Raw genomic sequence first — 20,000 nt, 5'->3', positions numbered from 1 at the left:
GCTTAATTTCTTTATGAATATTAACGCCAGCATTATGTCCCTTCACACACCGACAGCACTTCAGATAATCCTGTTATTGTCTCAGGCCAAGATGGCCGCCGCTTGTCCTCCGAAACAAAAAACCTCTTTTGTTTCCGTCTCTTTATTATTATTCTTTTTTTCGGTCTGATCTCGAGGCCGCCGTGTTTCGCGACGGCACGTCGGCATGGCGACGTCCCTGAAGTGGATCTCGGGAAAACAAAGCGGGGCAACGCTAATCTTAAACACGAGCCGTATTAGCCGCTAATTCCGTCCGAATGCGTATTAATGGGTTTCGGAGCACAATAGAGACTCGGCGAATGAGGACGAGGACGAGGGAACGGCGAGATTAAAGGCTCGAGATGGGGATACTGAAAAGCGTAAGGCGGACGAGCGGTCAACATTTTGTGGACATGTCCATGTGCTATGTTTTTTCTCCATTTGTTGTTATTATAACCTCCACTTTTCTGGGAAGATGTTTCACTAGATCTTGTGGTGAAGTCAGGAACTGATGGAGTTTTGGAAGTGCAGTCAGCATTCACATTCATATGTTTAATAGGGTTTGTAGCTTTGTAGCAGGAGATCTTCCACACACTTCCCACCCATAGAAAGCAGATCTCCATGGTGCTGGATTTTGTCTCATACTGGATCAGGTTTGGTTCTCCTACTTCAATAAAGAGAAAAAATTATGCTCCTGCTTCCACAAAACCTCCAGGACAATTGTGTGTCTTCAAGTTTGTGCTAACAGTCTGAGGGAGAACCTGGCACGGCTGGAAGATTCAGTTGTCCTGATACTTTTGGAAAGATCGCTGTAATCCAAATCAGATCATGTAGTCCAATTATAGAGATTTTTAGATGGAGGAAGTGGAGTAATATGTCAACACCTCAAACAGGAAGTTTGCAGCAAAGGCATTAGATCAGACACTGAATAACAAAGTGTCTGACTGGATCAGATTCCAAAGAAATCCAAAGATTACTGATTAGTTTACATCCTAAATCACAAGATGGCTGATTTAATTGTATAAAAGTCTAAATATCTACATAGCAAAAACTAGATTTTGATCGGATTGGATCAGATAAATAAAAAAAAGGTTTTGCCTAGATATAATACTAAATAAGCTTTCTGATTGGATTGGATTAAATGTTAAATAATGAGGCATTGGATTGATCAGACACTAAATAAAATTATGTCTAATTAGACTCTCATACTAAATAAAAATGATGTCTGATTGGATTGGTTTAGATCCTGAATAAAATAATAAATGATTAAAATTGGTTCAGATCAGATCATTAATAACATAAAATCTGATTAGACTGTATCATACTAAATAAAAATGGGTTCTGATTGGATTCATTCAGATACTGAATAAAATGTAAGAATTGGAATGAATTGGATCTAATAATAAGTAAATAAGAAATGGGTTAGATTGGATCGGATCAGATACTGAATAAAATGATTGGATTGGATAATTAATAAAATGGCTTCTGATTGGAATCTATGATATGAATTTAAATGGCATTCTATTAGATTGGATCGGATACTAAATTAAAGTTATGTCTGATTGGATTAGATCAGATACTGAATAAAATGGTATCTGATTGGACCGGATTGAATACTGAGCGAGAAGTCTTTTGATTTGGTTCATATAGATGACGTCTGAATGGACTGAATCAGAAACCGAACGAAGAGAGATTTGATTGGATCGGATCAAATACAAAATAATGAGACTTTTTGATTGGATCAGATGCTGATACATAAAAAAGACTTTTGATCGAGTCAAGACTCCACTCATTCTCTCTGTCTCTGCCCGCCCCTTCCATCTCTCTCTCTCTCTCTCTCTCTCTCTCTCTCTCTATCTTTCTCTATCGGTGTACGTCAATCTGTTCCTCTTTCTGTCTCTGTCATATCCTCTCTCGTTCTTCTTTACGTCTGTCTCGCTCTCTGTCCCTCCCTCGCTCTCTCTGGTAGATGTTGTGATTGACAGAGTGTGTTTGGCAGGTTGCCACGGTAGGCAGACTATTAAATCAGTGTCACACACAGCAGCTTAGCACCATTTAATGACAATGTCTTCACACACACACACACACACACACACACACACACACACACACACACACACACACACACACACACACACACACACGTGGTTATTGTGTCAGTTGCATTCAAATGAGTTGGAATTGAAAATCTCGTCTTATGTTCAAGTCTGTATCTTATTGTAGATTTCATCCCTCTTTTTTTATCATCACTCATTCGTCCAGACCCGAGAGGGACAGAGGAGGACGAGAAAGGAATTACAGCATTGCGCCATCGTGTCCAACGCAATCAGCATCGAAATCAGGACAGTTTCAGGAATACGTACGGGTGCACGGGAGGGCTGGAAATATATCGAAATAAATAAATAAATAAATAAATAAATAAATAAATAAATAAATAAATAAATAAATAAATAAATAAACATGAACGGGCGGGTGTAGAACACGGAGGTGTAGAGACACCTGCTTCATCAGATCCCTCGTTATCTCACAGCACTGCCCAGGTAAAGAAAAGGGAGAAGCCGAAAGAAGAAGAAAAAGAAGAAAAAGAAGAAGAAGAAAAAGAAGAAAAAGAAAAAGAAGAGGAAGAAGAAGATTGCTACTCTGAATGTTCTGGAACATTTATGGAAGATCTGTGGAATTTGAGAACATGAATGAAATTGGAATAAAATTGAATGGAATAAAATAAAATTTAATAAAATTTAATTTAATTAACACCAAATATCATCACAATGCCATGTTGAAGTGATTGCGATAGTTCACAAATTTAGAGGGATACACTATTAGGGCAAAAGTACTGGAACACCAGTGTTTTTACTTCAGTATGTGGTTCGTATATAAGATGTGTATAAGATATTTATATATATATATACACACACACACACACACACACCTTGGACCTTGGAACATCTTCCCAGAAGAATGGAAGTTACAATAACGGAATGAAATACTGTAGAATGGGAAGGTCAGGGGTCCACAAACTTCAATCCTATAAAGTTTTTTAGAAAATTAGTATGAAATTGTATATATGCTAATTTGTTTATTTATTTATTTGTTTGTTATTCAGAGGAATTCAGCAGCTCTTCGTTAGGGAATTCTCCGTCTCCGTTAGCTGGCGGATGCAGAAGATATCGATTCGCTTGATATTCGGCTCCATGTTTTCGAGGGGAGTTTATTTTTCATTTTGCGAGTGTGCAGTGGTGCATGATGGGAAGCCAGCGTGTCGTTCGAGCTGACAGAGGAGGAAGAGAGGGATAAAGGGAGAAGAGTTTCTCTCGACTTACATCACTCAGTCCGGCTTCTAAAATCTTCACACCGCTCTCCTTCTCCAACTGGCCTTTCTGCTCAACTGCAGAGAGAGAGAGAGAGAGAGAGAGAGAGAGAGAGAGAGAGAGAGAGAGAGAGAGAGAGAGAGAGAGAGAGAGAGAGAGAGAGAGAGAGAGAGAGAGAGAGAGAGAGAGAGAGAGAGAGAATAAAGGAATGAATAAGTATGACAGACAGACAGACAGACAGACAGACAGACAGACAGACAGACAGACAGACAGACAGACAGACAGATAGATAGATAGATAGATAGATAGATAGATAGATAGATAGATAGATAGATAGAAAAGAAAATTAAAAGAGAGAAAATGAATATATGAGTGTGAGTATTTTCAAAGTGTGTTGCTGCTGTGAAAATTGTGAAAGTTGTGAAGCTTTAAGAATTTCTCCTAAAATGAGAAAATCCTGACAATTCCACATTTGTTAAAGTCTGCTGTAATAAGTAGAACAGTTAAGTAGATCATTTCTACATAAATAAAGAAATATACGAAAAAAAATACGTTAAAACAACAAACGCCAACTTTCGATGCATCACATCGCTAATTCTTACCATCGCTCTATATATATATTTATATTTATACAGTGGTGTGAAAAGGGTCCCGATTTCTTCTTTTTTTGCATGTTTGTCACACTTTAATGTTTTAGATCATAAAAGTAATTTGAATATAAGTAAAAGGTAACACAAGTGAACACAACATGCAGTTTTTTAAATGAAGGTGAATGAATGCAAAAAAAAAAGAAATCAGGAAGGGGCAAACACTTTTTCACACCACTGTATATATATATATATATATATATATATATCCCTCATCACCCTCCTGGTGTCAGCACTCTAACGTGCAGCGGCGTGACGTGATTACACGCTTCTGGATGGAATGAACGAAGGTAGCGAGCAGCAAAACAATAGCGAGACCCTCACGCTTTCGTCAAACTAGCGAGGTTTTAATTACACACTGTAACTATGTGTGACTGACTGCTCGAGAGAGAGAGAGAGAGAGAGAGAGAGAGAGAGAGAGAGAGAGAGAGAGAGAGAGAGAGAGAGAGAAACGGAAAGAACTGGACAGTCTGAGACAGGAAGCTCAATGGGAGGATGTGTAGAGAAGTGTGTAGTCCTGTGTGACGGCTATGCTAATGAGGCTAGCCACTGTGTCCAGCGTCGCTCCCGCCTGCCAGAGACGCTTTAATTAGGATTTTAATCTCGCCGCTCTTCCCTCTCTCTTTCCCTCTCTCTTTCCCTCTCTTTTTCTCTCCTTCTCTCTCTCTTGTATAATGAAACAAAACAGTTTGAATCACTGATGCAGAAAGGACGAGATCCCCTTTCTCGCTCTCTCCTTCTTTTTCAGCTGATCTCTCCATCCCAAAATCCTCAACATGTCAATCATCGCTAATAAACTGCACATTTACCTTTATCGACATGCCAAAAGTATTCAGACACCCGATTGTCCTGATGTGTGTGACCGCCCCAATAGATCTTCCAGATCCCTCAATAAAAAAAGCCCACCTGAAAGGCATCTCTGAAAAGAGCTTTACAAAGTGGATTTTTGGCAACCGAAAGGTAAAGCAATCAAAATGTTTGGGATCCTGACATGAAGTGTCTCACAAGCAGGTGTATCAGAACACACACACACTCCTGCACCGCTGGAGATCGAGGACCCTCCTACACAGGTGGAGTCCCGACCACAGGGGGTCCGATTCTCGCTCGAAACCTACTGCTTCTGCTCCAGGTGTTTAAGCTTATGTTATGATTCTGCTTTTTCCTCTCCTTCTTTATTGGCGGTTTCAAGTCTTAATTCGAGAATTAGCCACACTCATTCATCCCATCCTGCTTAGCCACACCCTTTTCATTCTGTCTGCTAAGTCACACCCCTTAATTGTGTCCTATTTTAGCCACACCCTTTCACATCTCTTCTTGCTTTAGCCACACCCTTTGATTGCATCCTATTTTAGCCACGCCCTTTCACATTTATTCTTGCTTTAGCCACACCCCTTAATCACGTCCTATTTTAGCCACGCCCTTTCACATCCTGCTTGCTTTAGCCACACCCCTTAATCACATCCTATTTTAGCCACACCCTTTCACATCTCTTCTTGCTTTAGCCACACCCCTTATCGTGTCCTATTTTAGCCACACCCTTCCACATCTCTTTTTGCTTTAGCCACACCCATTAATCACATCCTATTTTTGCCACACCATTTCACATTCTTCTTGCTTTAGCCACACCCCTTAATCACATTCTATTTTAGCCACACCCTTTTACATCCTTCTTGTTTTAGCCACACCCCTTAATCACATCCTATTTTAGCCACAGTCTTTTAAGTCCTTATTGCTTTAGCCACACCCTTTAATCACATCCTATTTTAGCCACACCCTTTTACATCCTTCTTGTTTTAGCCACACCCCTTAATCACATCCTATTTTAGCCACAGTCTTTTAAGTCCTTATTGCTTTAGCCACACCCTTTAATCACATCCTATTTTAGCCACACCCTTTCACATCTGTTCTTGCTTTAGCCACACCCCTTAATCACATCCTATTTTAGCCACACCCTTTCACATCCTTCTTGCTTTAGCCACAACCCTTAATCGTGTCCTATTTTATCCTATTTTATCTATTTTAGCCTGTTTAGCCACACCCCTTCGCACTTAAACCTTCCTCTTTTCTTTAACTCTGCTTATTTCCATCTACTCGCTCAGCCCTGCACCTTCCCTGCTACCTAATTAGCCACACCCACCCTCTTCTTATTGATTATATTAAATTAGAAGCACAACAAAGAAGCACCAAAAGTATTTGGATACCCGTGTTTTTGCTTTTTACTAACGCCCTCATACCTCGTCGGCACAATTCTCCACAAAAACCTGCACAAAATCTCCACAGAATTTAGTGAAACATCTTCCCAGAATAGTGGAGCTTATTGTAGGAGCAGATGTGGAATGGGATGTTTAAAAAGATCTAATGCTTACGTGTCCCTGACGTCTATAGCAGATCAATTTAGCAATTGGGTTTAGCGTTAAATATTTGTAAAAAGAGGGGGATGGGGGGCATTCAGGGGTGCCTTCTAAAAGGATTGGAGGTGTTATGACACTGTGACAGAGAGAAGCAAGTGAAACATCTGGAACGCAGAACAAAAGGGGGGGGGGGGGACCCTTTATGCGGTCGGAGAAACGATCCCGAGCGAGGTGTAATTAACGGCGCTTGAGAAATGACTCGAAAATCAAGTTTGACAAGTGTGTTTTCACGGCCTGTCTGAAATAAAAGGGTGAGTCAAGACGATTTATGCTAAACAAAACAGCAAGTATAGAGTGTGAGTGTGGGGGCGGGGCATAGAGGGGCACGGGGGGGGCTAGCAACAAGCAGTAAATGAGACAGTGAGTGAGAAGCTGGTAAGAGGTAATCCTCCACTGCGTCCACTCGGCTGACTGTTTTTGCCTGTCTGTTATCGCCGCTCTCTTTTTTTCTGTCTTTCTTTTTTTCTTTACTTTCTTTTTTCTCATTAGCAACAATGCTAACTGTATCTTCCGGCTTCAGACGTTAATCTCCGAGAACTTAACATGCCTATAAGTCCAGACAGGCAAACTACACACATGTTGTTTTAAATTACTCATTATTTCTTACTTTCTCCTTCCCATGACACACACACACACACACACACACACACACACACACACTCACACACACACTCGACTGCAAACCTGTGTGCAGCCTCCTCATTTACATTTAAAGTGGCTGCTGAGGGCTCGCCCAGGCCTGTGCAGTCTAATTCAAGTCTGAGTGTGTGTCTCAGTGGCCTTCTGACGCTTAGCAGAGTGTGTGTGTGTGTGTGTGTGTGTGTGTGTGTGTGTGTGTGTGTGTGTGTGTGTGTGTGTTTGTGTGTGTGTGTGCGTGCAGTGGCCTGTCTAAGCCCTGATTGTATCACTGTGCCTCTCCTAATTGCGTCATTGTAGAAACCCCTTACAGTTTGATTGAAGAGGGGTCTCTTCTCGTCTCGTCTCGTCTCGTCTCGTCTCATCTCTTCGTTTCTCGTCTCGTCTCTTCTCGTCTCTTCTCTTCTCTTCTCTTCTCTTCTCCTGACCATAACCTTCTTTTGGTCCCATTCCTCATCAACTCGCCATTCCCTCTTATAACACGCTTCACTCCTCTGGGAAGATGTTCCTCTAGATTTTATGGAGATTTATGAAAATCACTGAGGCACAATAGTGTCAGTAAAGTTGGGTTCTGATGGACGTGAGGAAGGGAGGAGGTTTCTGGGGTGCAGTCTAGCGTTCACATTCAGTTATTCATTATGGTTGGAGAACTATAGGAGATCTTCTACACACTTCCAAACTATGGAAAGCAGATCTTCATGGAGCTGGAACAGGGTTTGGGTCTGCTAGATCAATAAAAGGAAAATTTCATGCTCGCCATTTCAAAGACGTCCGATACAAATGTGTGCCAGGTTTGGGGTAACATTTTGTGGACAAAGCACATCTGGCTGGCGGGAAAAGTCGGGTGTCCCGATACTTTTGGCCAAACCGTGTACGCCTGATTGTTCTTGTCTCTTTTGACGTGAAAAGCATGAGAAATAAATTGAAACAAACTGAAATAAGAATACAGAAACAAAAAAACAGGAAGAATAAAAAAAAAAAAAAAAAAAGAAAATGTGGATAATATTTTTTTCAATTAAAATATAGAATAAAACAAAAAGATCATACAAAATAAATAAATAAATATTAAATCATAAAAAAATAAAGACAATGTCTTAGACGTCCCTCGAGCGCCTTCCCCACAAAAAAACAAAAAAAGAATAAAAAAAGACAAAATAAAAAATATTTTTCTGGAACAGTAAATAAGTTCATGGAGGCACTGGAGAGTCTCAGGAGTGCATTTCTTTCTTTCTTTCTTTCTTTCTTTCTTTCTTTCTTTCTTTCTTTCTTTCTTTCTTTCTTTCTTTCTTTCTTTCTTTCTTTCTTTCTTTCTTTCTTTCTTTCTTTCTTTCTTTCTTTCTTTCTTTCTTCATTTTCCTGTGATATTTTCTTTACATTTAAAGCTTTTTATTTGTATATTTGCTATTTTTTTTGTTCATTCCTTGGCCTCAGGACTGTAGATGTGGGCGGGGCTTAGACTCAAAAATGCCCACTTCCAAACATACTGTATTTGGTCTCTAAACCTCTGTGTTAGAAGCACAGCACATTGACCCATTACCCTATTAAACCATTAACCCATTACCAATGCCCATGTTCAACAGGAAGTGCCTTTTACATTCTCCACTCAGTGTTTCTTTACCTCAAGATCAGAGCAAGGTCGTGGTGGATAAAGCCCATCCCTGAATCACACTTGATTTGGCTGTTGATGTTTCCAGCCTGACCCAGTTCATCAGCAATAAGTGCTCTCTCTCTCTCTCTCTCTCTCTCTCTCTCTCTCTCTCTCTCTCTCTCTCTCTCTCTCTCTCTTTCTCTCACTCTCTCGCTCTCTCGTTAGTACTCATGTCTCCTTCCTCATCCCAGAGCCTGCCCTGGAAAAAACAAGATGTTTGAAGGGATTGTATGTCTTCATCTGCATATAGTGTTTGCAACATGGTTACAAATCGCTAATAACAGTCAAAACGGACACAGAACACGGTGCTGTGTTTAACATGGAAGTCTTAAAATGGGACAATGTACAGGTGCTGGACACCTGATCACACTGCTAGAATGGTACAGTGGCTGAGGGATATAGTTGCCATGAACAGTTTTTGCATTTGTCCATCAGCGAGCACGTGATGCTCTCAACAATTATGGAACTCTAATAAATGGACATTCTGTGTTCCCGATGAGGATCGGTTTCTTTATGGATCTGTTCAAGCTTCATTCCCCGTACCATCTCAGGAAGGTTTTTCTCTTGTTGTTTATTTGCATTTGCTTTCTAATTCCATCCACGCTTCTGAGATGTTCCACTAGATTTTGGAATGTGCTTGTGGAGATTGGTGCTCATTGTGTCAGTTAGGCAAATTTGTACTGATGCAGGTGAGGTCAGGAGCCCCGGGGTGCGGTCAGCATTCCCATTCAGTAGGGTTGATGTCAGAGCTCTATAGCAGGAGAACATCCACTTCAAACCATGGAAAGCATATCATCATGGAGCTGGTTTTGTGCACAGGAACATTGTATTGCTGGAACAGGTTTTGGGTCTCCTAGTTTGAGGAACATTTCGTGCTAGCACATTCAAAAACGTCCTGTACAATTGTGTGCCTCCAACTTTGTGCAAACATTTTGGTGAAGGACCACATATGGCTGGAAGACCAACCAACTGAACTTTAAACCAAATTCAAGTGTCCCAATACTAATTAATTAAACTAACCAATTAACCAACCAACCAATGAACCATCTAACATCAAACCAAATTCAAGTGTCCCAATACTTTCCTACTTACTTGCTTACTTACTTACCAACCAAACCAACATCAAACCAAATGCAGGTGTTCCAATACTTACCAACTAACTTACTAACCAAACCAACTTTAAATCAAATTCAGTTAATCCAATGCTTACTTACCAACCAACCAACCAACCAACCAACATTAAATCAAATTCAAGTGTATAATACTAATACTTACAAAAAACTTTCTTTCGACTTCTCCTGTTAGGGGTCGCCACAGCGGACCAACCGCATGTTTGATTTGGCACGTTTTTATGCTGGATGCCCTTCCTAACGCAACCCTCCCAATTTTTCCGGGCTTGGAACCGGCAATAAGGCTTGTGCAACCCTAATGGCTGGGGTTGGTTTCCTGACCGGGGATCGAACCCGGGCCGCAGCGATGAGAGCGCCGCATCCTAACCACTAGACCACCAGGGAACTGTCCCAACCCACGTATTTATTTACCAACCAACTGAATAAACAAACCAGGAAACCAACCTATCAAACTAGCCAACCAATCCAACAAACTGACCAATCAACCAACCACTTCAAACCAATTTTAGGTGCCCCAATACGTACCTACTTACTTACCAACCAAACCAACCAATCAATTAACCATCCAAATTGACTTCAAACCAAATTCAGCAGCCTAATACTTACTTATTTACCTACCAACCAAATTACTCAAATAAAATACAGGTGTGCCAATATTTACTTACCTACCAACCAATCCAACCAACTAGCCAACCAACCAAACCTTATTCAAATACAATTCAGATGTCCAATTGCTTACTTACCTACCAACCAACCAAGCAACCAAATAAATCAACAAACCAACTACAAACCAACCAACTTAAATTCAATTTAGCTCTTCCAATACTTACTTATCTATCTATCTATCTATCTATCTATCTATCTATCTATCTATCTATCTATCTATCTATCTATCTATCTATCTATCTATCTATGTATGTATGAATGGAAGGTTAAACAAAAACTACCAAGTGTTACTGCGTGACTGAACGCTGGTCCGTGAGTAAAATCAGCAGCCAAAGCACAGCATGTGAGAAAAAAAACCCAGTAAATAGAAGGAGTAGACGGCAGACAGGAGAGCATGGCCAAAGAACTTGTGAAATGCGGACAAACTAACTGAGCTGTGGCGAAAGCACGGACGGCTGTGCCTCGTCAATTTGAAGAACCATCACAACAAAATGTGAGCTGAGATTGCCTTGAGTCACATGGGCAAGTCTGAGTGAGATCCACCAAGCCTTTTGTGCCCCACTGGCATTACATTTACAAATATGTATGCAGAGTGAAGATGAAAGACCTTCTAAGAGGCTTTTACTTTTCACATTTACATTATAGAAAAGATAATTTTTTTCTTTATACAGCCCAGTTGGTTAGAAACCTGGGGTCAATGCACAGGATCAGCCAGGATACAGTATTCTGGAAGCAGACAGGGTTCAGGGGTCTTCATCAAGGGCTCAGAAAAGCAGCTCATCAGTGGTGGAGCTTAAAATTCTGAAGTAGCCTTCTAACAGTAACCCAGGGCCTAAACCAATGAGCTACCAATTCCGTAAAACCTGGGGACAAATCCTAATTCTGAAAGCAACAACCAAAATTCTTCCAGGTGAATTAAGGGAATTTGGACCATTGCCCGGGTTCGATCCCCGGTCAGGGAACCAACCCCAGCCATTAGGGTTGCACAAGCCTTAGTGCCAGTCCCAAGCCCGGATAAATAGGGAGGGTTGCGTTAGGAAGGGCATCCAGCGTAAAAACGTGCCAAATCAAACATGCGCATGATCCGCTGTGGCGACCCCTAACGGGAGAAGCCGAAAGAAATTGTTGTTGTTGTTGGACCATTGTTGTTCATCTCATTCTGAAGCTCAAGAAAAAAGGGTACAATCTTTAATTTGTTTTTTTTTACTTTCAGTAAAGATCATGTAGAGGGTTCTAAAGAAGTGGTAGCTCAGTGGTTAAGGCTCTTGGTTACAGGTTGGGGGTTCAAGCAGTGGTATCACCTAACTGCCACCTTTCAGGCCTTTGAGCATGGCTCTTAACCCCCAGGGGGCACTCTAAACCCAGCTTCCTAACATCACTGTGATAAGCGAAGTAAGAATTTCACTGTGCTGTACGGTACAAGTATAAAGCACCTTTCTTTCTTTCTTAGTAGAATGAAATGAGTAATTATGCCATTAGCATGAATGCTAGTTAACCACATTCATAAATGGAGACTCATGGAATCCCCACAAATGTGGAAATAAAAAAAAAAAGATTTAATTGTTCAGTGTTTGGAATTGTTATAAGTCCTAATAAATCTGATTGTATGCTTTAGGAAGGGTCACATTAAGGAGGTTGTGAGGACATCCAGGGAATTCGGGTTGTCTTGGCGTTTCGTCGAAAAGAAACATATTGGCATGACAGCTTGACAACGGCGCCACAGTCGCAACATCTTGACCTCCTACGCCTAGTTAATTGCCTCTCCCCCTCAGCTCCATCCATTTCCCCACACCGCCGGTGGTGAAAAAAAAACGTGTACCTCTGAGAAGAGGCTTGAAGCACACAACGTGACCGTAAGTGAGTCATCAATCTGGTGGTAAAATGGTCACTGTGACAGGCCGAGAACATCTGAAACCAGGAGATCTATCACCAAGACTGAATATTTTACGCAATATGCACCTTGTCGATTTTTCCTCCATCGTCAAAATTCGCAAAGCACATTTGGACTTATTAGCACCGCTAGTGACTTGGCCAAGTTTGCAGAAATCCTTTACGCAGGCCGTTAGACGGCGAGTTTGCCCTCGGATCCCGTTAGCCATCAGAACCTCTGATGTGACACTGCTCAAATTTGCAGGAGGGGGAGAAAAAATAAAGGTACATAAACGTGAGCAGCGAGCGTTTTTCTATTTTCGAAGAAAGGGAACAATCAGGCGCTCTCCAATCGCTGTGCTGAATTTCAATGTCGACTCGGGCGGGCTTTGATAAAGCCAAGAGATGGAATCAAAGCAGGAAGCCGTCTGCCGTCTCCGAGTCAACAAATGAATACGGTACAGGGGGAGAACGAGAGATGGAATGAGAGAAAGAGAGAGCGAGATGATGGCAATGATGATAAGGAACGAAGACAGAGCGAGGCAGAGACATAGAGAGATGGAGATGAAAGCAAAGGTGGGGGATAAAAGAAAGGGCGAGACAGGGAAATGGGGAGACGGATGAGAGGAAATGGAAACAGTAGTAAGGTCCATAATGCACACTGACGGATTTCCTTGAGGCTTCCTGCCTTTGCTTAAACTTGACCATGCAAAGGGTAACACCCTAATGAAAGCATGCACCACTCAGATGAATGTACAAGTGTGTGTTGCGTGTCCACTCTCATTTCCCCAGCATGCTAACGGTTGTCATGATTGCTTCTCTCCACCCCCGATATTAAAATGCTTTGAGATCTATTTCACGCACCATACGCCAGAATTATTCATTCCCCTCTTTCCGCTTCCTCGCATATCTCGGGCTGGGATCAATATCTGATTGGTCCACCTGCGGAAGGCGGGGGTGGAGGGATGGGGGGTGCTCAGGACAAGGCGTCTGATAGGCTGAAATATTGCCTGGCAACCTTCATGATGGGTGATAACTGCCTCGCATTGTGTGCTCTTGTGTCATTTCCAATAAATACCCCAGATATTTTCAGATGATGGCCCATTTGCTGAACAAACACACACACACACTCTCAGACTCACACTCTGAATCCATTAACAGGTTGTGTAATACTGGGTATGGAATCGTGTGGAATAAGAGCGGTGAGTCGCACCAATCTTTCACACTAATTTCAGCATTTTTTTCCACCCCCTTCCATTCATCTCTAGACTTCAATCCTGCCATTGTGCTTCCAGCGTTTATCCTTGCTGCTGTTACCAAGGATCAGACTTTTATATTCATGTAAAACAGGGGACAGTGTCACAGCCCACTTGGAATCAATTGGGAATATTCCGGAAAGCAGTATTCTCAGTGTTCTAGCAGTATTCTAGGGTTTTAGTTCTAGTCCTGGTGTCTGTAAAGGTCTTAGTCTATCAAAACTCTGACAGTTTTGTTATTAATATTTATGGTTGTAACCTTTGGTCTGATTTCTCTGCTATTCAGGTTTGGGTCTGATTTATCTGCTATTCAGGTTTGGGTCTGATAACTTGTCTATTCAGGTTTGTGTCTGATAACTCAGATATTTGGTTTGGGTCTGATAACTCAGATATTTGGTTTGGGTCTGATTTCTCTGCTATTCAGGTTTGTGTCTAATAACTCTGATATTTGGTTCGGGTCAGATTTCTCTGCTATTCAGGTTTGGGTCTGATAACTCAGATATTTGGTTTGGGTCTGATTTCTTTGCTATTCGGGTTTGGGTCTGATAACTCAGATATTTGGTTTGGGTCTGATAACTTAGATATTTGGTTTGGGTCTGATTTCTCTGCTATTCAGGTTTGTGTCTAATAACTCTGATATTTGGTTCGGGTCAGATTTCTTTGCTATTCAGGTTTGGGTCTGATAACTGTTATATTTAGGTTTGGGTCTGATAACTTTGGTATTGAGAGTGTTTTATCGCAGACCCAATTCCAAAAAAAGTCAGGACAATGTAATAATTTGCAAATCTCATAAACCTGTATCTGATTCACAATACGACATAGAAAATATATCAACAAATGCTTCTATCCAGTCTTTTTCAGGGAAGGCCTTGTATATTTAAAGACGACAATGCTAACAGCATACTGCATTCTATTACAATAGCATGACATTGTAGTAGAAGAGTCTGGGTGGTGGGGAACCGACCTGCCTGCATTCTAGACCTTTTACCAATTGAAAACATTTGACAAATCATGAAGGGAAAAATACAACAAAGGAAACCCAGAACTGTTGAGCTACTAGAATCCTGTATCAGACAGATATGGGTCAACATTCCTCTGTATCCCAAATATTTTTGAGACCCATCAAAAATCACCATTTTTTTTTTCCTTAAAATTGGTATACAATATATTCTTAGTATAAACATCTAGGTTTCTTTGATTTATTGTGAACAGAATATGGATTTGAAAATCATTTGAATTCTGATTTTTATTTACATTTTACACAGTGTCCCAACTTTTTTTGGAATTGGGGTCACATATTCTTTTGGTCATTTTGAAAATTTAGGGTTAAGAACTCTAGAATCTAACTTTGCTCTGGCGGTCATTAGCTTTAGTCTCACTGCTTGAATATTTGGTGTGGTGAACATGATGGCCTCCGTTTATATGTAAATCCTATAGATTAGGGCTAGGACTCAGTAAAGGTGTCTTGGTACCATTACTTCGGGTCTAGATTTTGGTCACATGACTCATGATGTACTTCGGGGTCTCATTAGCTTTGGTCAGAAGTTCAGATTTGGTGATATATGGTGGTATCTTGCTATTAGCCAAAGATACACAAGCTTTTAAAGCTCACTGAGCTGGACAGAGTAAGAGTGCGTGTGTGTGTGTGTGTGTGTGTGTGTGTGTGTGTGTGTGTGTGTGTGTGTGTGTGTGTGTGTGTGAGAGAAAGAGGCTCATAATACATCTGGCAGTGTGCCATAACTCATGGGCATCCAGCCAGCAGAAGATCCTCCCTAGAGCTATCTCACACACCATACACACATAACCACAATTAATACACATAGACGCATACACACATTCTAGCACATTCATGCATGGGCACATCATTTACACACACACACACACACACACACACACACACATAAACAACACACACACACACTCCCTACTGGGTGTACACTCACAGTAGAGGTTCCACCTGCCAATGTAGTAGCAAATTATCCTCCAGATTCACACTACGGCTGATGTCCTGCAGGAGACCCAATTAGCAAAGAATCAAATCATCTCTTTCACTCTTTTCTTCTTTCTGCCTATCTATCCATCCCTGTTTCCACTTTTGCCCCCCTCTCTAATTTGAACAACTGCAGGTACCCTCAATCTTTCACAGATTTGTAATCAGAGCTCTTTGAAGATCCGCAATCCCGTTTCACAGCCCCGGCATTCGTCGACATTCCACCACAAATCCGGTCCAAATCTTTTTGTGGTGTCTTTTTTTTTTTGGAGGGGGGGGGGGGTGGAGAGAGATATTCCACCCAACAAAAAACAAGAAATTTTGAAAAGACCTCATGAGAGCAGAGTCTGATATCAGGAAGCGAGGTAGGGGACCAGCTGCAACTCGCGCCTTCCAGAAGCGATGAGACGCAGCAGGAGGGCGGCCATTTTGGTTTGGAGGTGCGAATGAGATTCACATGCTCGGTGGAGCTCGATTTCCATCGAATGGAAGGAAAAAAAAAGGAAAAACATGCACCTGTCCTGAAAGCAGACATACTTCATGGTGATATGTGTGACAGGACATTTAGTTGGATTCCCTCCATTTTTTTTTGTTCGAATCAAAGGTGCACATTCTAATAGGATGTCTCTAAAAGTGCTAGCATGAAACTTTTACTTCAGCTGAACTAGCAGACCAAAATCCAGCTCCATGAACATCTGCTTTCCAGCATGTGGAAGATCTCCTACTATAAATCTTGTGAATGCAGACTAAACCCCAGGAACCTCCTCACTTTATCTCACCTTTATCAGGACCTGATCCAGACCTCCACTCTCCAGACCACCTCCAGACCACCTCTTGTGCCACATTCCTCTCTTTATAACTGAACTCCTTCAGCCAATCAGAATCCACTATTCACGCCTGAACTCCTTCCACCAATCACAATCCACTATTCACACCTGAACTCCTTCCAGCCAATCACAATCCACTATTCACACCCGAACTCTTTCCAGCCAATCACAATCCACTATTCACACCTGAACTCTTTCCAGCCAATCACAATCCACTATTCACACCTGAACTCCTTCCAGCCAATCACAATCCACTATTCACACCTGAACTCTGATCATTTCCTGAAATGGGAATTAACACTGTTACATAAAAGCCAATTCCAGTGAAATAACTGGATCTTCATGAAAAGCAGTTTCAGATCCAGAAAAACTCGTCACACTCAGGTGCCGGAACGGCAGAAAAAGAAAGAAAAAGAAAGAAAGAAAAAGAAAAAGCCGGAAGCCGAGCACAAGGTCACCTCATTACAGCTCATTTGTTCCAGCTGTCATTGAGAATCCCACAGAGCGTCACTCATCCCAGGAACGAGGGAAAGCAGGAACGAGGGAGACACACTGAGATCCTCGAAGATATCAGCCATCATATCAGTGCTGAAGCTCACGCTCTCCAGAGCATTACTGTATCGCTCCATTACGACCTTCTTCTCATCAAATACACTCATCCCTCACTTCTCTCGTTCCTCTCTCATCCCTCGCTTCTCTCATCCCTCGCTTCTCTCATTTCTCTCTCATCCCTCGCTTCTCTCGTTCCTCTCTCATCCCTCGCTTCTCTCGTGCCTCTCTCATCCCTCGCTTCTCTCGTCCCTCGCTTCTCTCGTTCCTCTCTCATCCCTCGCCTTCTCTCGTTCTTCTCTCATCCCTTGCTTCTCTTGTTCCTCTCTCATCCCTCGCTTCTCTCATCCCTTGCTTCTCTCGTTCCTTTCTCATTCCTCGCTTCTCTTTTCTCTCTTATCCCTCACTTCTGTCGTTCCTCTCTCATCCCTCGCTTCTGTCGTTGCTCTCTCATCCCTCGCTTCTCTCATCCCTTGCTTCTCATGTTCCTCTCATCCCTTGCTTCTCTCTTTTCTCTCTCATCCCTCGCTTCTCTCATCCCTCGCTTTTCTCGTTCCTTTCTCATCCCTCGCTTATCTCTTTCCTCTCATCCCTCGCATCTCTTGTTCCTCTCATCCCTCGCTTTTCTCGTTCCTCTCATCCCTCTCTCATCCCTCGCTTATCTCTTTCCTCTCTCATCCCTCGCTTCTCTTGTTTCTCTCATCCCTTGCTTCTCTTGTTCCTTTTATCCCTCGTTCCTCTCGTTCCTCTCTCATCCCTCGCTTCTTTCTTTCCTCTCTCATCCCTCGCTTCTCTCGTTCCTCTCTCATCCCTCCCTCACACCTCCCATCTACTCCGTGCTCTTCAATAAGGAGGACAGGAATCTTTAATAAGACGTTATCGCGCGGGACCAGGAGATAAGCCCCCCGCTCCGGATGGCTAATCGTTAGCGGCAGAGTTTCAAAATGGCCGCCCTGCAGCGAGGTTTTCCATTTTGTTTTTCGTGAAGAAGAGATAAAGAAATCCTGCTGCGAGGCACAACGTCGTTCGTGGGATGAAAACCACTGTGTGGATTGATGAAGAAGGCCCTGCTGAACACACACACACACACACACACACACACACTTCACTTTCAGGGAATTTGCTCGATTTGATGCTCATGTGGAGGAAACCAAGGATCACGGGAACGGAGGAATAAAGAGATAAAGAGGTCTAAATGGTCTAGATACATTAAGACCCTCAGGAGCTCATTCCACAGAAATACTACACACAACACACTCGGGGGCTCATAATCCAATTTCTGGTCACATGACCACATCGTCACAAGTGCCAAAAGTTTGTGGACAGCTGATATGACAATAAGATTGATATGTGCTTCTTCTTTTTTAACATTTCTATTCGATCTCCATGTTCCACTCAATTTTCTGGAGATTTGTGCCACTAAGTAACACCAGGTTGTGATGAAGGTACGATGAGGTGAGGAGGCCTGGGGTGAGGTTCTGATTCATCCCAAAAGTCTTCGACAGGTTTGGAGCTCTATCGGAGGAGATCTTCAGAACTTACAGACTAAAAAAATATTTTGTTTTTTTTTCATGTAACAATAAGAAGTAAGAGACGATCTAAAAAACATGATGATACACGAAAGAGCAAAACGTTTTCACACCTGGACATAAGATTCTGGGCTTCACTCTTCTGGGAAGATGTTCCTCTAGTTTTTGTGGAGATTCATTAAGCCACAAGGATGTATGTTAGTAAAGTCAGGTAGTGATGGAGGTGAGCGGAGAAACGTTCTGATCTGCGGAAAAACGTTCTGATCTGCGGAAAAACGTTCTGATCTGCGGAGAAACGTTCTGATCTGCAGTGAAACGTTCTGATCTACTGAAAAACTTTTTGATCTGCGGAGAAACGCTCTGATCTGCAGAGAAACGTTCTGATTTACGGAGAAACGTTCTGATCTGCGGAGAAACGTTCTGATCTGCGGAAAAACGTTCTGATCTGCGGAAAAACGTTCTGATCTGCGGAGAAACGTTCTGATCTGCGGAGAAACGTTCTGATCTGCGGAAAAACGTTCTGATCTGCGGAGAAACGTTCTGATCTGCGGAGAAACGTTCTGATTTACGGAGAAACGTTCTGATCTGCAGAGAAACGTTCTGATCTGCGGAGAAACGTTCTGATCTGCGGAGAAACGTTCTGATCTGCGGTGAAACGTTATGATCTGCAGAGAAACGTTCTGATCTGCGGAGAAACGTTCTGATCTGCGGAGAAACGTTATGATCTGCAGTGAAACGTTATGATCTGCAGAGAAACGTTCTGATCTGCAGTGAAACGTTCTGATCTGCGGAGAAACGTTCTGATCTGCGGAGAAACGTTCTGATCTGCGGAGAAACGTTCTGATCTGCAGAGAAACGTTCTGATCTGCAAAGAAACATTCTAAATTATGGAGAAACGTTCTGATCTGCGGACAAAGGTTCCGATCTGCAGTGAAACATTCTGATTTACGGAGAAACGTTCCGATCTGCGGAGAAACATTCTGATCTGCAGTGAAACGTTCTGATTTACGGAAAAACTTTCTGATCTGCGGAGAAAAGTTCCGATCTGCGGAGAAACTTTCTGATCTGCTGAGAAACGTTCTGATCTGCGGAACTGACGGTGTAAAAGAATATGAGTTCAACACAAAAGACTGATTTAGTGGTCGTAATCAGTTTGGAACGCTGCTTACACAAGCGCCGCTGAGCTTTTTCCAGCCGTCGAGTCGCCGCAGGCTTCATTCCCCCGTAATAACCGATAATAACTATAATTACAGGCTACAGCGATGTGTAGAGCACGATGTAGCCGCGATCATTCCACATCTCAGAGTGTGACAGAAATATAGCATTCAGATCGAGTCGAGAAATCACTCAGCTGCTCTGTGTTACAAGTGTGAAAAGAAAGAAAGAAAGAAAGAAAGAAAGAAAGAAAGAAAGAAAGAAAGAAAGAAAGAAAGAAAGAAAGAAAGAAAGAAAGAAAGAAAGAAAGAAAGAAAGAAATATTTTTGTTTTGTTGGCAATAAATAATTTTTTTTTTAAA

General features: G+C 42.0%; 1 protein-coding gene across 6 annotated transcripts in view; it reads right to left on the bottom strand.

Annotated features, from left to right (window-relative positions):
* Positions 1-20,000, bottom strand: part of ptprn2 (protein tyrosine phosphatase receptor type N2) — a 174,130-nt gene that overhangs the window by 81,691 nt on the left and 72,439 nt on the right. For all 6 annotated transcript variants that reach the window (XR_014533829.1, XR_014533830.1, XR_014533831.1 and 3 more), the window contains exon 12: positions 3,339-3,403. Coding sequence is in view for 2 of the 6 variants with exons in the window: in XM_083542655.1 (XP_083398781.1) it covers positions 3,339-3,403 (65 nt within the window). In the remaining 4 variants the exon portion in view is untranslated. The remainder of the gene's footprint in view (positions 1-3,338; positions 3,404-20,000) is intronic.

This window comes from Silurus aristotelis, assembly GCF_946808225.1.
Source record: "Silurus aristotelis genome assembly, chromosome: 5".
NCBI lineage: Eukaryota > Metazoa > Chordata > Actinopteri > Siluriformes > Siluridae > Silurus > Silurus aristotelis.
Note: the sequence above shows the minus strand (reverse complement) of the source record. Positions and strands in the feature narration are given on the sequence as shown.